This window comes from Saimiri boliviensis, chromosome 8 (assembly GCF_048565385.1).
Source record: "Saimiri boliviensis isolate mSaiBol1 chromosome 8, mSaiBol1.pri, whole genome shotgun sequence".
In the NCBI taxonomy this organism is placed as follows: domain Eukaryota; kingdom Metazoa; phylum Chordata; class Mammalia; order Primates; family Cebidae; genus Saimiri; species Saimiri boliviensis.
The window spans coordinates 28,015,762-28,035,174 of NC_133456.1; the positions used below are offsets into that span (position 1 = coordinate 28,015,762).

Genomic DNA, 19,413 nt, shown 5'->3' on the forward strand with positions numbered 1-19,413 from the left:
ACTTTCACTCAGACTTTTGTCTATCAAACATCCAGGTAGTTGTATATATTAGTACTTTGTTCTTTTTTTTAATGCTGTGTAGTATTCCAGGCTGTGCATATACCACAGTTTATCTGTTTCTACTATTCATGGCTGTTTGGTGTTTTCAGCTTTTGGCTACCACAAATCAAGCTGCTGTGAACATTGTTGTACAGTGTCTTTTAGTAGACATAAGCACTCATTTCTGTTAGGTGTATACCTGGGAGTGAAATTGTTATGTCATAGAATATATGTATGTTTAGCTTTGGTAGGTGCTACCAATAGCAGTAAATTTTCCAAATTTATTCTGTATACTGATAACCTGTGATTTGCTAGAATATTCTCATTTCTCTTAATAGTGTTTTAAAAAACATTTGGGAAGGGGATCTAATTAGGGAAATAGAACTTAGATTGTTATACCAATCTACAGGTAGTGCTATGTAGAAAACTTTGTTCTTTTTTACTTATTACTTTGTTATTACCAGATTTCTACCCTGTACATAGACTAATACTAGACTCTGTAAGACAAAATAATGAAATACAGCCCTGCTTAAAGAAACTTACGGTTTAGTCAGAAAGACAGGGGGATGAAAGATAAGTAATAAAAAGGCAATGTGTCAGTGGCATATGATTCATATACATAATATGTGCTCTGGGGTGGGGAAGAGTAGTCACTAGCCTAGAATCATTGGATTGGGAAAGGCTTCATGGAAAAAGAAAACTTTCAGATGAGCCTTGGTGAGTGTGTAGAATTGGATTGGGAGGAATGGTTCATCATGAACAATGTTATTGAAAGGTAAGAAGAGCTTGCTGGGTAACTAAGTTGGCCTGACTGAAATGAACAATTTGAGTTGGGGGTGTTGGGACAATAGCTGGAAAAGGAGGTTATGGTCAAGCTTTGGAAAACTTTAAATGCCAGGTTAAGATTTTGTTTATTTGGTTGGTTTTGTTTCATTTTTGAGGGCCCAAAGCATCAGAATTGTACAAACTGTTTTCTTTCCTATTCTGTTTTCCCTTGAGAACATGAACTGACAAGGAACAAGGTGAAGGAGTTTGATTGGACTTTACGGATAACATAACACCCTTAAAAGAAGTGTTAAAATTGAAGGAGGGATTTTACAGATGGCAAGTAGCATAAAAAAATGGGACTAAAGCATTAGTATAGATGATTTTTGACTGGGGAAACTTAAACACTAATTACTTTCAGAAAGAATTTGAGGTGATTTTCTTTAGTGAGGGTGACAGTGGTAAAGCCCTTCTATGAAGTATGTGATGAATTAAACTACTCCTGAGCACCCTTTCTTCTCTTGAAATCTTACGGTAAGCGTTTTTGAAGAATCATGTTTCAAGAACTTTTTTTTTTTTCTTCCACATTAGCATCTTCAGATAATAAGAAACAGATACCTAATGAAGCTCCTGCTAGAAGTGAAAGAGACACATCAGACCTAGAACAAAATTGGTCATTGCAAGATCGTTATAGAATGTATTCACCCATAATATACCAAGCCCTCTGTGAGCATGTGCAGACTCAGATGTCTCTGATGAATGACTTGACTTCAAAGAACATCCCTACTGGAATACCTGCTGTACCATGCCATGCTGTGTCTCATTCTGGTTAGTATGAATACTGTTTAAAAGTCATGAATGTAAGTTCTAATTAAACTGCTTAGTTATTGTATAAAAAGTAGGGTATGTGATTAATTTTTTCTCCCTCTTACTTATAGAATCTCTGGCAACTCCTCATTCTAGTTATGGCTTATGTACCTCCACCCCAGTTGGGTCACCTCAGCGGCCACCCCGCCCTCCAAAGGTTCATTCTGTGCGTACAGTTTGTATACTACATAAGTAACTATTTGCTTATAGCAGTCATTTAGGAAGGACTGTTGAATTTATTGATTGTAACTTAATGCACTAGGATTTAAAGACCAGTTGCTTAGTTTTTACTATTTTACAGTTTTACCTATTTATTAATGACAGTAATGAAGGAGAAAGAAGGGAAGAGATCAGTAGGGGGAAAGCAAAATCAACCATACTGACCACCCAAGTACAACTGCGGTGAACACACTGATGGAGTTCTTTCCAGTCGTTTAATCCTCTGTATAGGTTTTAGTTTCTGGTTTGTATTTAAGTTTGGTTTCCTTTTAAAATAAAGTTATAAGTAAACTTTATGCAGTTTTCTATACTGATTCTTTCGCTTAATACTTTATTTAAAAGATGTTTATTAATATATACCCTTTGTGAATTTTTAATAACTTGTTACTACTATATTTTGTGGATATATCATAGTCTATGTAACTACTATATGGTTAGGAGTGCAACCATATATTTGAGTTTGTTATAATATTATTAATAAGCAAGTTTCTTTCTTTTTTTTTTTTGCATTTCCATTATGCTGATTTTTTTTTTATTGCATTTTAGGTGTTGGGGTACATGTGAAGAACATGCAAGATTGTTGCATAGGTACACACATGGCAGTGTAGTTTGCTGCCTTCCTTACCCTCACCTGTATCTGTATCTGTCATTTCTCCCCATGCTATCTCTTCCCACCTTCCCACCCTCCCGTCCCTCCCGTCCCTCCCCCATTTCCCCCCAACGGACCCCAGTGTGTAGTGCTCCCCTCCCTGTGTCCATGTGTTCTCATTGTTCAACACCCACCTATGAGTGAGAACATGTGGTGTTTGATTTTCTGCTCTTGAGTCAGTTTGCTGAGAATGATGGTTTCCAGGTTCATCCATGTCCCTACAAAGGACACAAACTCATTGTTTTTGATGGCTGCGTAATATTCCATGGTGTATATGTACCACATTTTCCCTATCCAGTCTATCATCGATGGGCATTTGGGTTGGTTCCAGGTCTTTGCTATTGTAAACAGTGCTGCAGTGAACATTCGTGTGCATGTGTCCTTATGGTAGAATGATTTATAATCCTTTGGATATATACCCAGTAATGGGATTGCTGGGTCAAATGGGATTTCTATTTTTAGGTCATTGAGGAATCGCCACACTGTCTTCCACAATGGTTGAACTAATTTGCACTCCCACCAACAGTGTAAAAGTGTTCCTATTTCTCCACATCCTCTCCAGCATCTGTTGTCCCCAGATTTTTTAATGATCACCATTCTAACTGGTGTGAGATGGTATCTCAATGTGGTTTTGATTTGCATTTCTCTGATGACCAGTGATGATGAGCATTTTTTCATATGTTTGTTGGCCTCCTGTATGTCTTCTTTTGTAAAGTGTCTGTTCATATCCTTCTCCTACTTTTGAATGGGCTTGTTTGTTTTTTTCTTGCAGATCTGTTTTAGTTCTTTGTAAATTCTGGATATCAGCCCCTTGTCAGATGGGTAGACTGCAAAATTTTTTTCCCATTCTGTTGGTTGCCGATTCACTCTACTGAGTGTTTCTTTTGCCTTGCAGAAACTGTGGAGTTTGATTAGGTCCCATTTGTCTATTTTGGCTTTTGTTGCCAATGCTTTTGGCATTTTGGTCATGAAGTCTTTGCCTACGCCTATGTCCTGAATGGTTTTGCCTAGATTTTCTTCTAGGGTGTTTATGATGTTAGGTCTTATGTTTAAGTCTTTAATCCATCTGGAGTTAATTTTAGTGTAAGGTGTCAGGAAGGGGTCCAGTTTCTGCTTTCTGCACATGGCTAGCCAGTTTTTCCAACACAATTTATTAAACAGGGAATCCTTTCCCCATTGCTTGTTTTTGTCAGGTTTGTCAAAGATCGGATGGTTGTAGATATGTTGTGTTGCCCCTGAGGCCTCTGTTATGTTCCATTGGACTATATCTCTGTTTTGGTACCAGCACAATGCTGTTTTGATTACTGTAGCCTTGTAGTATAGTTTGAAGTCCGGTAGTGTGATGCCTCCTGCTTTGTTCTTTTTGCTTAGAATTGACTTAGCTATGTGGGCTCTCTTTTGGTTCCATATGAAGTTTAAGCTGTTTTTTTTTCCAGTTCTGTGAAGAAGGTCATTGGTAGCTTGATGGGAATAGCGTTGAATCTGTAAATTACTTTGGGCAGTATGGCCATTTTCACAATGTTGATTCTTCCTAACCGTGAACATGGAATGTTTCTCCATCTGTTTGTGTCCTCTCTTATTTCGTTGAGCAGTGGCTTGTAGTTCTCCTTGAAGAGGTCCTTTATGTTCCTTGTTAGTTGTATTCCTAGGTATTTTACTCTCTTTGTAGCAATTGTGAATGGCAGTTCGTTCTTGATTTGGCTCTCTTTACATCTGTTACTGGTGTATAGGAATGCTTGTGATTTTTGCACGTTGATTTTGTATCCTGAGACTTTTCTGAAGTTGTTTATCAGTTTCAGGAGATTTTGGGCTGAGACGATGGCATCTTCTAGATATACAATCATGTCATCTGCAAATAGAGACAATTTGATTTCCTCCTTTCCTATTTGAATACCCTTTATTTCTTTTCCTTGCCTGATTGCTCTGGCTAGAACTTCCAGTACTATATTGAATAGGAGTGGTGAGAGAGGGCATCCTTGTCTAGTGCCAGATTTTGAAGGGAATGCTTCCAGTTTTTGCCCATTCAGTATGATATTGCCTGTTGGTTTGTCATAAATAGCTTTTATTATTTTGAGAAACGTTCCATCAATACCTAGTTTATTGAGGGTTTTTAGCATAAAGGGCTGTTGAATTTTGTCAAAGGCCTTCTCTGCATCAATTGAGATAATCGTGGTTTTTTTCTTTGGTTCTGTTTATGTGGTGAATTACGTTTATGGACTTGCATATGTTGAACCAGCCTTGCATCCCTGGGATAAATCCTACTTGATCATGATGGATAAGCTTTTTGATACGCTGTTGCAATCGGCTTACCAGTATTTTATTGAATATTTTTGCATCTATGTTCATCATGGATATTGGCTTGAAGTTTTCTTTTCTTGTTGAGTCTCTGCCAGGTTTTGGTATCAGGATGATGTTGGTCTCATAAAATGATTTGGGAAGGATTCCCTCTTTTTGGATTGTCTGGAATAGTTTCCGAAGGAATGGTACCAGTTCCTCTTTGTATGTCTGGTAGAATTCACCTGTGAACCCATGTGGCCCTGGGCTTTTTGTTTTGGTTGGTAGGCTGTGGTTATTGGTCTATTCAGGGTTTCGACTTCTTCCTGGTTTAGGTTTGGGAGGATGCAGGTGTCCAGGAATTTATCCATTTCTTCCAGGTTTACTAGTTTATGTGCATAGAGTTGTTTGTAATAATCTCTGATGACGGTTTGGATTTCTGTGGAATCTGTGGTGATATCCCCTTTATCATTTTTTATTGCATCAATTTGGTTATTCTCTCTTTTCTTTTTTATTAATCTGGCTAGTGGTCTATTTTGTTGATCTTTTCAAAAAACCAGCTCCTGGATTTATTGATTTTTTTGAAGAGTTTTTTGTGTCTCTATTTCCTTCAGTTCTGCTCTGATCTTAGTTATTTCCTGTCTTCTGCTAGGTTTTGAGTTTTTTTGATCTTGATCCTCTAGCTCTTTCAATTTTGATGATAGGGTGTCAATTTTAGATCTCTCCTTGCTTCTCATGTGGGCACTCATTGCTATGTATTTTCCTCTAGAGACTGCTTTAAATGTGTCTCAGAGATTCTGGTATGTTGTGTCTTCGTTCTCGTTGGTTTCGAAGAACATCTTTATTTCTGCCTTCATTTCATTGTTTATCCAGTCAACATTCAAGAGCAAGTTGTTCAGTTTCCATGCAGCTGTGCAGTTCTGAGTTAGTTTCTGCGTTCTGAGTTAGTTTCTGCATTCTGAGTTCTAACTCGATTGCACTGTGGTCTGAGACACTGTTTGTTATGATTTCCATTCTTTTGCATTTCCTGAGGAGTGATTTATTGCCAATTATGTGGTCAATTTTAGAGTAGGTGTGATGTGGTGCTGAGAAGAATGTATATTCTGTGGATTTGGGGTGGAGAGTTCTGTAAATGTCTATTAGGTTTGCTTGTTCCAGGTCTGAGTTCAGGTCCTGGATATCCTTGTTGATTTTCTGTCTGGTTGATCTGTCTAATACTGACAATGGGGTGTTAAAGTCTCCCACTATTATTGTGTGGGAGTCTAAGTCTCTTTGTAAGTCATTAAGAACTTGCCTTATGTATCTGGGTGCTCCTGTATTGGGTGCGTATATATTTAGGATCATTAGCTCTTGTTTCATTGATACTTTTACCATTATGTAATGTCCTTCTTTGTCTCTTTTGATCTTTGTTGCTTTAAAGTCTATTTTATCAGAGATGAGAAATGCAACTTTTGCTTTTTTTTGCTCTCCATTTGCTTGGTAGATCTTCCTCCATCCCTTTATTTTGAGCCTTTGTGTATCTTTGCATGTAAGATGGGTTTCCTGGATACAGCACACTGATGGGGTTTGGCTTTTCATCCAATTTGCCAGTCTGTGGCTTTTGATTGGGGCATTTAGTCCATTTACCTTTAGGGATAGTATTGTTATGTGTGAATTTGATACTGTCATTTTGATGCTACCTGGCTGTTTTTTTGGTTAGTTGATGCAGATTCTTGATTGTGTTGATGCTTTTTTACCATTTGGCATGTTTTTGGAGTGGCTGGTACTGGTGGTTCCTTTATATGTGTAGAGCCTCTTTCAGGAGTTCTTGTAGAGCAGGTTTGGTGGTGATGAAATCTCTGAGTACTTGCTTGTTCTCAAAGGATTTTATTTTTCCTTCACTTATGAAGCTTAGTTTGGCTGGATAGGAGATTCTGGGTTGAAAGTTCTTTTCTTTAAGGATGTTGAATATTGGCCCCCAATCTCTTCTGGCTTGTAGGGTTTCTGCTGAGAGATCTGCTGTGAGTCTAATGGACTTCCCTTTGTGGGTAACTCGACCTTTCTCTCTGCCCTTAGCATTTTCTCTTTCATTTCAACCCTGGTGAATCTGATGATTATGTGCCTTGGGGTTGCTCTTCCTGAGGAATGTCTTTGTGGTGTTCTCTGTATTTCCTGGATTTGAATATTGGCCTGCCTTGCTAGGTTGGGGAAGTTTTCCTGGATAATATCCTGAAGAGTATTTTCCAGCTTGGATTCATTCTCTTCATTACATTCAGGTACACCCATCAGACGTAGATTAGGTCTTTTCACATAGTCCCACATTTCTTGAAGATTTTGTTCATTCCTTTTTGCACTTTTTTCTCTGTTCTTGCCTTCTCTTTTTATTTCATTGAGTTGATCTTCAACCTCTGATAGCCTTTCTTCTGCTTGGTCAATTCAGCTGTTGAAGCTTGTGCATGCTTCGCGAAGTTCTCATGTTGTGTTTTTCAGCTCCATCAATTCACCTATATTCCTCTCTATGTTGTCCATTCTCGTTAGCATTTCGTCCAATCTTTTTTCAATGTTCCTAGTTTCTTTGCATTGGGTTAGAACATGTTCTTTTAGCTCACTGTAGTTTCTTACTACCCACCTTCTGAAGTCTGATTCTGTCATTTCATCACATTCCTTCTCCATCCTGTCTTGTTCCTTTGCTGGTGAGGAGTTGTGATCCCTTTTAGGAGGAGAGGTGTTCTGGTTTCGGGAGTTTTCATCCTTTTTGCGCTGGTTTCTTCCCATTTTTGTGGGTTTATCCACCTGTTGTCTTTGTAGTTACTATCTTTCAGATTGGGTCTCTGAGTGAGCTTCCAGTTCGTGGATGCTGAAGTTAATTCTTTTTTTTTTTTTTCTTTTAAGCTTTCCTTCTAACAGTCTGGCCCCTCTGCTGTAGGACTGCTGAGGTCCTCTCCAGGCCCTGCTTGCCTGGGGATCACCTGCAGCAGCTGCAGAACAGTAAGGGTTGCTACCAGTTTCCTCTTCTGCTGTCTTTGTCCCAGAAGGATGCTCGCCAAATGTCAGTCCCTTCTCTCCTTTATGAGGTGACTCTTTGGATCTATAGGGGTCAGGGAGCTACTTGAGGAGACAGTCTGTCTTTTATTGGGGCTCAAGTCCTGAGCTGTGAACTCCATTGTTCATTCAGAGCTGCTGGGCAGGTACGTTTAGGTCTGCTGCAACTGAAATCATAAACCGCTTTTTGTTCCCAGGTGCTCTGTCCCTGGGAGTTAGGGCTTTATGAGTTTTTGTTGTGCTGCTGCCCTTTTTGTTTTTTCTTTCAGGTCTGCCCTGCCCAGCTAACAGCCCACCTAGTCACTGTCTGCCTGCAGAGGCTTTGCTGAGTTGCTGTGGGCTCCACCCAGCTGCCCTGTGATCCTCCCTGCAGTCCTGTTGATATGGGCGTAGTTAGAACTGCCTCGGCAACGGTGGCCCTGCCTCTGTTATAGCGGACTCTCTCTGTTGTGGCAGGTTGCCTCGGCAATGGCGTGTTGCCTCAGCAATGGCGGCCTGCCTCCGTAGTGGTGAAGAGTCTCAGTAATGGCGGACACCCCTCCCCGACAGAGCCAGACCGTCCCGGGTTCAGCTGTGCTTGCTGTGAAACGCTCAACCCAGAGTGTTTTCAATTACTGTTTTGTTGTTGTTGTTGTTGTTGTTGTTGTTGTTGCGGGTGGGGGGTGGGACCAACCAAGCCTGATCACCTGGCTCCCTGACTCAAGAGTCTTTTTTTAAATTATTTTTTAAGTTGAACGACCCAGCGTTCCAGTTGCTTGTTGAAAAGGCGCTGGGATCTCCCGTGCTGCGACTCACTGAGTCAGTTCACACAGTGGCGCCGAGGCTTCTGGCGGTTTTTTTGCCTAGGAATCTCCTGGCCTGGCTCGCTATTTCAGATGAATGGGCAACTCTACCATCTCAGGGCTCCAGTCGCCAGCTAAGAGGGCTCCCTGACCAGTGGCTTTTGTATGGAGAACCGCCCGGCAGGGCGCGGTCAAAGCAGCCGCACGGGCCAAATCAGCCCTGCGGGGACCAAAACAGCCGCACCAGTCGGAACAGCAGCAGTGGCGACCCCTCTGCCTGGGAATGTCCTGGTCTGTGGGCAACAAAAATTCGTCTAGAAATGCGGCGTCCACTCACCCTCTGCACTTTCACTGGGAGCTGAAGTCCTGAGCTGTTCTTAGTCGGCCATCTTCCCAGCAGTCCGCAAGTTTCTAATATTAGAAGCTTACTAATATTTTTAGTTTAAAAGTAAGTTGGATTTTTCCTCAGTACAATAAAGATTCTCAGTTTTTCAAGCTTAGTTTACCTTGTAAGATGGGAGTGTTACAAGGCCATGACTAAAATAGTCTGTTTACAAATACCACAGATTGTTTAAAAGCATCAAAAGTTAGTCCACTTTGGGAAATTACATCATAAGAAAATAAGTTGAAACATACAAAAAACTTTTGCACAGACATATTTACAGAAATATTTCAGCAGTGAAAAACTGGCTGTCACTTAAATGTGTAACCATATAGGAGTATGGTTGCATGGACTATGGTACACCCACAAAATATAGTAGTAACTATTAAATATTCACAAAGCAAATGTATTAATATTTTAATAAATATATTTTATATATTTGAGTTATAATTAATACCTATAAGTGACTGCTCATACTTCTGAAGACTTGTTTTTCCTTTTCTTTAGGAAGTTGAAACTGTTGGTGACAGTCAGTTTGCATCACAAGGTAAAACAGTTTCTGTGACTTGTACTGATGTTCTACGGAATTCATTTAACACCAGCCCTGGAGTTCCAGGTAGCCTGCCCAGAACTGACGTATCAGCTATTCCAACGTTGCAGCAACTGCGCCTTATTAATGGGATTCCGCCACAACAAGGAGTTCATAAGGAAACAGACCTACTCAAATGTTTTCAAACATGTATGTCTCCTTTTCGATCTCATGGAAAAGAAACACATCTGGATGGTCAGACACACCGAAGCCCTACTCAATCACAACCAGCTTTCCTGGCCACTAATGAAGAAAACTGTGCCAGAGAGCAAATTAGAGAGGCCAGAAGTGAAAGAAAGGATTTAAACCTATGTGTGCGAGATACAAAAACGGTCAAGGATGTACAGAAGGCAAAAAATGTGAACGAGTTAGCTGAAAGAGTTAGAATTATAAAATATTTGCTGGGAGAGCTTGAGGCCCTGGTAGCAGAAAAAGGTAGATGAGACTTACAATTTTCTGTAGTATGGTGTTATACTAAATACCAGTGTCACATTATTTAGCTATCATTTAAATGGAGTTTATGGTATTTTCCATAGAACTGTTTTGAACTAATGAGAAAGTCAGTTCTGCTTATTGTATTCTTATTTTTTAGGTTTTGATTTTTTTTCCTGTGGATTTAAAATGTTAGAGAATATCAAACATTCAGTCTTTTACTTGCAAGTGTGTATTTATTCTTCTTGATAATAGAGCTTGAAAAGATTCAACCAAAGAGAATTTGTACAGATAAAAATTTTAATTAGATTAGAGAACCCCTGAAGATGATTAACTCCCTGAGTAGACTGATTGTTTTTCCTATTTTAAAAAGTTGCAAAGAATGCCTGCCTGTCATTTTTTTAATAGCCAACTGTTAGGTTGTTTAACAAATCTCACTTTGATAACCCACACCTTCTTATGCCCTTTTCAGTTTATTTTTAGAACTTTTTATTCTAAATTAAGAAAAATGTCTTTGAGCCAGATTATATTCATTTGTTTTTATTTTGTATATGTATTCTATTGTAATGGCTTTTGCTTGGAATGATTTATAGATTTGTCATCTTGGAAAACACAGTAATTGATTGTGGAAGCATTGATTGAATACCTAACATTTGCAGAGTGACCAAAAAAAGAAAAATCTAAAAATGCCATATGAAAGTAGCACCATTAAACCAAAGAGTGTATTAAAATTGCTGTGTTTTCAGACCTTCAATTTACTACCATTTTCACAGTCAGATACATAATAATGGTAATAATAATACCATCTATTAGTAGCCTATTAATAGGCTATCATCTATTGAACACTTACCATGTGCTCAGCACTGTGCTTAGTGTTTTATATGCATTATCTCATTTAATCCTCCCAGCAACCCTATGTGGTACTATTATCACTACCATTTTACTGATGAGGAAACAGACCTGGAGAAACAGTATCTGATTTAATCTTCTCAACAAACATGTGATGTACTGTTTTTATCTCCATTTAACCATGAAGAAACCCAGGTTTCAAGAGTTGAGTATTGAGATGTTGGCCAAAGGATATAAGCTTTCAAGTGGGTAGGAGGAATAAGTTAAAGAGATCTACTATATAACATTATAACAATAGTTAAAAACAATATTGTATTCTTAAAAATTGCTGAGAGTAGATTTTAAGTGTTTTTATAAAAATGATAAATATGTGAGGTAATACATGTGTTAATTAGCTCCATTTAACCATCCCAATGTATAGCTATTTCAAAACAACATATTGTACATAATAAATATATAAATTTTTTCTTTTTCAATTTAAATAGATAAATTTTTACAAAAAGATTAATTTGTTTTAAAAAAATAAGTTAAATACTTTGACCAAGGTTATATCTCCAGAAATTGGTGGAGTCCAGGTCCCAAACTCCAAAGCCTGTGAGTGAAACTACTCTACAAAAGATTGGTAGAAGGCCGAGTGCAGTGGCTCACGCCTGTAATCCCAGAATTTTGAGAGACCAAGACAGGAAGATCACCTGAGGTTAGGAGTTTAAGACTAGCCTGGCCAACGTGGTGAAACCCCAACTCTACAAAAATACAAAAGTTAGCCGGGCATGATGGCAGGTGCCTGTAATCCCAGCTACTCAGGAGGCTGAGGCAGGAGAATCACTTGAACCTAGGAGGCAGAGGTTGCAGTGAGCCAAGATCACCCTGCTGTACAGCCTGGGTGACAGAGTGAGACTCCATCTTAAAAAAAAGAAAAAAAAAAAAAGATTGGTGGAAGAAAATTGCTTGATAATTGGACACAGTTGTTTACTATGCGTATGCCCTTTTCATCAGGATGTTAAAATATCTGTGAAACTGAATGCATTTTTGTAACTTAGAAAATACTTTCAACCTCTTTTGGATATCAGATAATTAATAAATAATTTTAAATATTTTCAGCCCATAGAATATGAATGGGAATGAAGGGAAAAGGATAAAAGACAGAAGAACCAATACCTACCTTCCATGCCTGTGTCTGTTTGCAACCTCCAAAAACATCCGCTCTGCACAATTAGTAACAACCTTTTGATGTCACATCAAATGAGATATGGCGGCTTGTGTGCAGTCTACTTTAGAAAATTAAATAATGAAACTATCCTAGCAGACCCCAGTCAATATTTTGCCAAATTAATCCCCTAATGTAAATTGTTTGCTTATGCCAGGATCAAAGGTTGTATTATAAATGTTAATACTATAATGAATTATAGGAAACCCTATAGCAATTATAGGTATTCACTGTGGTCCTTGGTTAAGTATGGACTAAGAGATTTGTGTAAGCCACATTCCTTCTTGATTCTTGAACTGAAAAAAACAAAAACAAAAAACTTACACTTGTGATTTAAGATTAATCTTTAGTTTACTGAACTTAATTTCTTTAGAATTTTTCTGAGGAAGGAAATACCACCAGGATGAAAGAGAAAAATGGAGCCTGTATAATAAATTTATAAATAACTGAGTTGAATTTGTAACAAGTATGTACATATCTATATTTTCTTTTTTAGTAATACTAATAATCTTGTAGAAAAATAATTTATAGTATTGATTTTACTGATTTATTTTGCCTTTTATGGAGGATTCAGAAATTCAGAGGTTAGTTACAGAAATGGAAGCATGTATATCTATACTTCCAGCAGTAAGTGAAAACACAGATATTCAAGTTGAGATGGCACTGGCCATGCAACCATTAAGAAGTGAGAATGCTCAGTTACGAAGGTAAGAATTTCTCTTTGAATATTTTTGTCTGTGTGCAAACATGCCTCCTGGCCAGAACAAAGGTGCCATATGACATATCTAGGATTTTGTAAGGAAAATTGATTTTCTGTCTTACTGAATTTCTACTTTTTCTTCCTCATTTTTCAGAGATTTCCAGCATTCTCTAACTCTTCCTTTACTTCTGCGCACTTGTACATATTGTCTCCCACTTTTACCTGTGTTGTCACTTGGTAGTGTGTAGGCAGGAGAATGAAGTACCTCTGTATATTCATCAGACTAGTCTAAGTTATGCTGCAGGAACAAACTTCTAAATGTCATTTGCATAGCACAGCAAGTTTATTTCTCCCTCACGCCAAGACTAACATGGGTCATCGGTGGCTCTTTCATCCTGTGACTCAGGATCCAGACTCCATCCGTTTTATGAAGCCACTGTCTCAGTATGTGTTGTCCAGGAAAAAGAGAATGTGGATATGGTAATGGGGAAGTCTCACATGCCCCAACCCAGAAGTGACCATTTTGCTACCACTTATATTTTATATGCTGAAACAAGGCACCTGGCCCTGCCTAATAGAAAGGTCTGGGACGTTGTATTAAAAATAGACTGTTTTTCTTCTCCCCTCACACCAAAACAATCGACACAGAACAGTTCTATGACTAAATGTGTGGGGATTTCTCCCCACCAACAAGCAAGCAATCAGTTCTGCAGCAGATGCCAGTTGGGTGTCCTCCAGTTCAATTCCAACACTATTTACCTGGAAATGATATCACATCCCACAGGTTGAGGGCTCAGTCCCACAAGACTAAGCTCTATTTCCAGTGCCGATCACAAGCCCTGGGTTATTTTACCTGTTTGTCTGACCAAATGGCTATAAGTCGAAGTTCCCTTCATCTCCTTCCTTGAGTTCAGTTAATTTGCTAGAGCAGCTCACAGAACTCACAGAAACACTTAGTTTACCACTTTATTATAAAGGATACAGATGAAGAGATGCAAAGGGCAAGGTATTGGAGAAAGGGCATGGAGCTTCTATGACCCCTGTGGGTGCCCCACCCTCTAGGAAGCTCCGTGTGTTTCTCTGGAAGCTCTGCATACCCTGTCCTCTGGCTTTTTATGGAGGCTTCATTGGATAGGCATGGTTGAGTCATGGACAACTGTCAAGAAACGTGATTGGACAAAAAAGTTATGATCTAATACTAATAGAGTAGGGAAACCCAAGAAGTTCTGTCTGTTCAAATTCTTTTTGGACTCTCTGTGCAGCATTCCTTCCTCCTCAGTATGAGGCAGGACCCCTTCAGAAATGGGGTTCTTTTGACCTACAAACAGCCAAGGTAGGTCAGAGAATTTCCTTATGGCCAGTTGTAAGAAAGGTGGGAGAAGATTATATTTTTAGTTTCTATGGCCTACCATGGGGAGGAAAAAGGCGCAGGTAAAAGGAGGGCAAGAGAAGGTTAGAGAAAGAAGTTCTGTTTTCTGAGGCCTGCTTCTCACACCTAAAGAAGCTGAATATTAAACGACTGTCTTTTACCTTTACCACTCTGAAGCTGCTTCAGGAACCAGGAACAAACGGCCAAATACTTAAATAAAAGGGCTGTTTTTGGTTTTGACTGCTTAAGAAATAGCAAGGGCTGTGGGAGTTGACACCCAGGAGCTGTGAATGAAAACATATATATGTATGTGTATGTGTATATACATATGTGTATATATGTTTGTATATATGTGCCATAACAGACACACACTACGCACATTTATATATAATATGTATATATAAAAATATATAAAATAATGTCACAGATAAGTAATTTTTTCATACTTCTATACACCCAGGAAGGAAAGGAGAACCTTAGTAAGCACTAATGTAGCCCTACCACGCTTAGACATAGAAAAAAATTATTTAAATTCTTTGATTTTTTTTTTTTTCAGTCATCTTAACTTGTTGGAATTACATTCTTAATTTGTTGAGGAAAGATTTAGACCAGGAATCTAATCTTGAAATATGAAAGAAATCACCCACATATTATCAATAATATCTTAACTTGGAGTGTTTCAGTGATGACCCTCAAGGCCATCACACCAGTGTCTGTTTATTAATATACTTTGCAAAATATTGGCATACATATCAGGTGCTTCTGCGGCACTGCAGTGCGAATGTGCCCTGAGTGTTATAGTTGCATAAGCTGTAGACATTATATAAGATAGGACCTGCAAGGATCTATACAAACTTTTAAAGAAACTGGAAAGCAATTAAATAGTTGGAGCATAGCTAGAATATACACATCTGGAGCCTCTAGAGGCCTGATAGCTGGCGAGCTGCACTTGTTTAGGATTCTTTGTCTAGAGGTCCTTATCCTGTAGCTACTCTGATATAAGATGGGATTGCTGGGTTTAAAATCCAGTATCATCTTCAGTCTCTACCTAAGGAATTCCTATACCCGCATTAATTTTTTAAAGCCAAAAATGAGTAAGTAATAAAATAATGAACAGCAAATAGTGCTAGCATTTATTGAATGTTTTTTATATGCCAGACTATTGCCCTTTATATGTGTCATCTCTTTATATCTTCACAGCAGCTCCATGAGGTAGGTGCTATGTTACTCTCATTTATAGATGAGGAAATCAAGGCACAAAGAGTTTATGTAACATGCCCAAGGTTATAGATCTAAGAAGTTACAGAGTCAAGACTTGAACCCAGGCAATTTGATTTTAGAGTACAATGATCTTAACTTGCAGACTTCTATACTGTCTCTGTTAGGAAGTAGAGATTTAATTATACCTCACTATTTAGGTGTATTTTGTGGAACATAGAATACATTGTAAGCCATTCAAAATAAGCAAGCATATTATTTAAAGGAATGACAATCAAATAATTGGTTTCTTTAATAAGCATACCAAAACTTAGTCTGAGAATATTATCTTTTAACATTGTCACCATGGAAAATATTAGTGGTTCTTATTTATTTCTGTTCCTTAGAACATTTTTAAATTGCCTTAGGAGCTAATTTGTAAGCCATTCAAGAAAATGAGGTTTACTGTTTTATGAGCCATCACTTGTTTCTAGTTTTTTTTTAAAGAAGGTATTTGTTTGATGTCTGACCTAATTCAATTGGCACCAGAGTTATTTGGCTATCTGTCCTTACAGGACAAAGATTATATAGCATGCTATTGCCACTGTTTACTTGACCTTCTAAAAGATGAAATAACTGAAAAATGAAGAATTTGTTAGATACGTTCTTTTTAGCAGAAAGAGGTTTCTGGGAGTAGTGTAGGAATTTTTGTGCCACTTTGGTAATCTGTGTGGAAAGAATTATAATCTTCATTACAAATAAAAATTGGAACGCATAGGTTTGTTCAAAAGTGTTTCTCATCATTTTCAATTAAAAAAAATTTTTTTTTCTGTTTAGATATTTGGAAACTATGTGTTTCTTCTTAGCCAGAAAAGTGATCTTTCAGGACTTCCTTGGAGTTTGTTGCCATCTTGTGGCTTAAAAAATAGCTCAATGCATCGTTTCTATGACATTTTGGCATTTTTGGCATTTAGGCTAGACAGTTTTTAATGTGTCTTCTGACACAGTTATTCAACATTTAGCTTTCCTTGTCTCCACCCACTAAATGTCTGTAGTGCCTCATTAATTTTGACCACCAGAAGGCCTGGCACGTTCTCAAATTTTCTGGATGGGAGTTTGGTGGGTATTAACCTCCAGTTAAGAGCCATTGAGCTAGAGAGTGCCAAGATTTCATGTCCACCTCCTGATTTTAGACTCAATTATGAGACCATTATGCATCCACACGGAACATAAAAATGAAACGGGAGAATAGAAGGAGTCAAGGATGATATTCAGGTTCTGTCTATAATTTAACAAATGATAACATAATTCTTCCAGATGGGAGCTGCTGGAGGAAGAATAGATTTGTTTATTTCATGTTGTTAATAGTTTTTAAGTTAGGCAAGATAATAGGAGAGCCTGTGAGTTAAGGTTTAGATTTGCTGAGTTAGATCATCAGGAGATAAGTATAATATAAATCTGGAGTACAGGAACAGGTTGCAAGATAGAAATTAGACTCGGGAGTCATTCTCTGAACATGTGTTTATTGAGCTTTTTGTATAGATCTGGCACTGATGTAGACACTGGAGACTGTGATTGAAAGTAAGTGATTTGTTATTAGCATTTAAGTAAGTGGTATATTCATCAAGAAGGTAGAACATGTGAACACAGTGAAAGGTAAATTGCTGAGGAGTAACTTGTTAAGGAAAGAACAGAAGATTAAAATTAGTAGAGTGACATCACAAAAGTCACAGGAAGAAAACAATTTATAGGAGAGATTTTGCGTAGCTTTAAAGTAAACTGACAACATGAACAAAGGTAGGTCGAGAATAAATATTACAAGACAAATTACTCAAGCTTCAGAAAAACAAAACAGTGTTCTATAGTCTCAAGGAAATTAAAGATAATAGGATCTCTTATAGGAAAAAAGAGTGAGATTGAGACAAAGTGCTCGAAGAAAAAGTGAAAAGAGAAGAAAAGTGAGTTGAGTGAACTCAGAAAAATAAAAGAAAAAAAAATTTAAAAACGAAAGCCCCATTAGAAACAAATATAAAATAACGACAAAGTCAAGGATATTGTAGTCCTCTAGAACTTAAAGTATTATGAAGCCTGAAGTTTTTGTTTTGTTTTGTTTTGTTTTGGGGTTTTAGGTTTTTTCCCCCCAAGTCTTTCCATTTTAATTTCTACTAAATTCATAGTTCAGTGTCTCTTACTGGCCTTAGCTGCTGCTGCTTCCTAAACCGTTTTTCAAATTTTTTATTTATTTTTATTATGGTAAATATACATATATGATATTTATCTTTTTAACCATTTGCAAGTGTACATTTCAGTGGCAATAATGTTCTGTAACCTTCACCACTCTCTGTAGGAAAACTTTCTCATCTCTAACATGAATTTTGTCCCCATTAAACAGTAACTTTGTCTTCTCCCTTTTCTTACCTCCTGGTAAGTTCTTGCTTTTGTTGTTTCTGTCTCTGAATTTGAGAAAGCTGAAATTTTGTCTCTTTAGAGTTTGTAGCTCTATTTCTAGTGCTAGAATTGTGCCTAACACTCACTCTAATAAATATTTGTTAAGTTGACTGAATGTATGGTAGATAAGCTTGAGGGAATCACACAAGGCAAAATAGAAAAAGAGTGATCTAAAAGTTATTATGAAGAAGGTAATAACATATGGAACAGAAAATAGATACAAAGTTGGTGTTCCTGAAAAAGGAGAACAGAACAACTGAATTAAGGACAATATTAAGAGATATATAAATAAAAGGAAAATTTTCTGATTGTACCACTTTAGCCTGGGAGACAGAGCAAAACCCTATCAAAAAAAAAAAAAAAAAAAAAAAAAAAAAAAAAAAAGATCTATGTCAGCAGATGAATAGGACATACAAGATCTCAGAAAAATGATGCAAAACAATCAATACCAACACATATGCTGGTAAAGTTACTACACCTTAAGGATGAAAAAAGTTAATTTTTGGAGACACTCAAAAGAAATAGAAAATTATGTATGAAGAGAAAAATTTTAGGCTATCTCTAGCCTTTTCACAGTGATTTTTGTTGCCAAAGGATTATAGAATATCATTTACAAAGTAAGTTCTGAGGGAAAGAAAGTGTGCCCTGAGAATCTCTAATGTGGCATAGCTGTCCTTTTAGTATAAAGGCAACGGTCATATTATGAAGTATACAAGAACTTAGGACGTTTAACACTCTTGGACTCCTTTAAAGAACAAAACAAAAACTTGAATGGCAAAGTCCAGTCAACCAAAAGGCGAATTCAAAAAGAAGAGTAGGCAGATGTGAACATGGAATCTATATGTAAAACTAAGACAGCTGTGGAAATTATGGTTACAAATCAGAAAGTGTTAGTAATCTTGACAATATGAATTCCAAACTCTACATTTTTCATATCCTATTTCCTAAATTTTAGATTATTTAGGAATAGTATTTCTTGAAGTAAAGAAATATTTGCCTAAAGTTAATCAATTTTGGTTTCGCTTGTTATTTTCTTTCCATTAAAATAATGTAATCCTAAATTCAATACATAATATTTGTAATATCCTATTGTTTTAAAATTCTTCTTAGGTGTTTGTTTTTTGTCTCTGTATATACTGGAGAATGTATGAATGTTATCCAGCAGATAATGATTATTTCTATTTAACATTGTGCTAGAGGTTCTAGCAAGTGCAGTAAGGCAAGAAGAAGAAATAAAAGCCAGCCACATTAGAAAGGAAATAAGTAAAACTGTCTGGTTCACAGGTGACATGATAATCCTTGTAGAAAATCCTGTGGAATCTACAGAAAGGCTACTAGAATTAATAAGAAAGCTTAGCAAGGTTGCAGGATACAAGATCAATTGTATTTTTATGTAACAGCAATGAACAATTGGAAATGAAATTTCAAATCAGTACTACTCAGAGTAGCATCAAAAAAATACGAACAATTTAGGGATAAATTTGAAAAATATATAAGACCCATATGCTGAAAACTACAAACTATTGCTGAGAGAAGATCAGTATAGGTGAGGGATAAACCAACTCCGTAAATGTACGACTTAAGATGTCATTGCTCCCAAAATTCATGTATAGCTTTTATGTAA

General features: G+C 37.3%; 1 protein-coding gene across 1 annotated transcript in view; it reads left to right on the forward strand.

Annotated features, from left to right (window-relative positions):
* CCDC14 (coiled-coil domain containing 14) overlaps positions 1-19,413 on the forward strand; it is a 58,905-nt gene that overhangs the window by 12,842 nt on the left and 26,650 nt on the right. Inside the window, exons 6-10 of the mRNA XM_039477617.2 lie at positions 1,396-1,632; positions 1,743-1,837; positions 9,506-10,022; positions 11,712-11,713; positions 12,643-12,782. Of these exons, the coding sequence (XP_039333551.1) occupies positions 1,396-1,632; positions 1,743-1,837; positions 9,506-10,022; positions 11,712-11,713; positions 12,643-12,782 (991 nt within the window). The remainder of the gene's footprint in view (positions 1-1,395; positions 1,633-1,742; positions 1,838-9,505; positions 10,023-11,711; positions 11,714-12,642; positions 12,783-19,413) is intronic.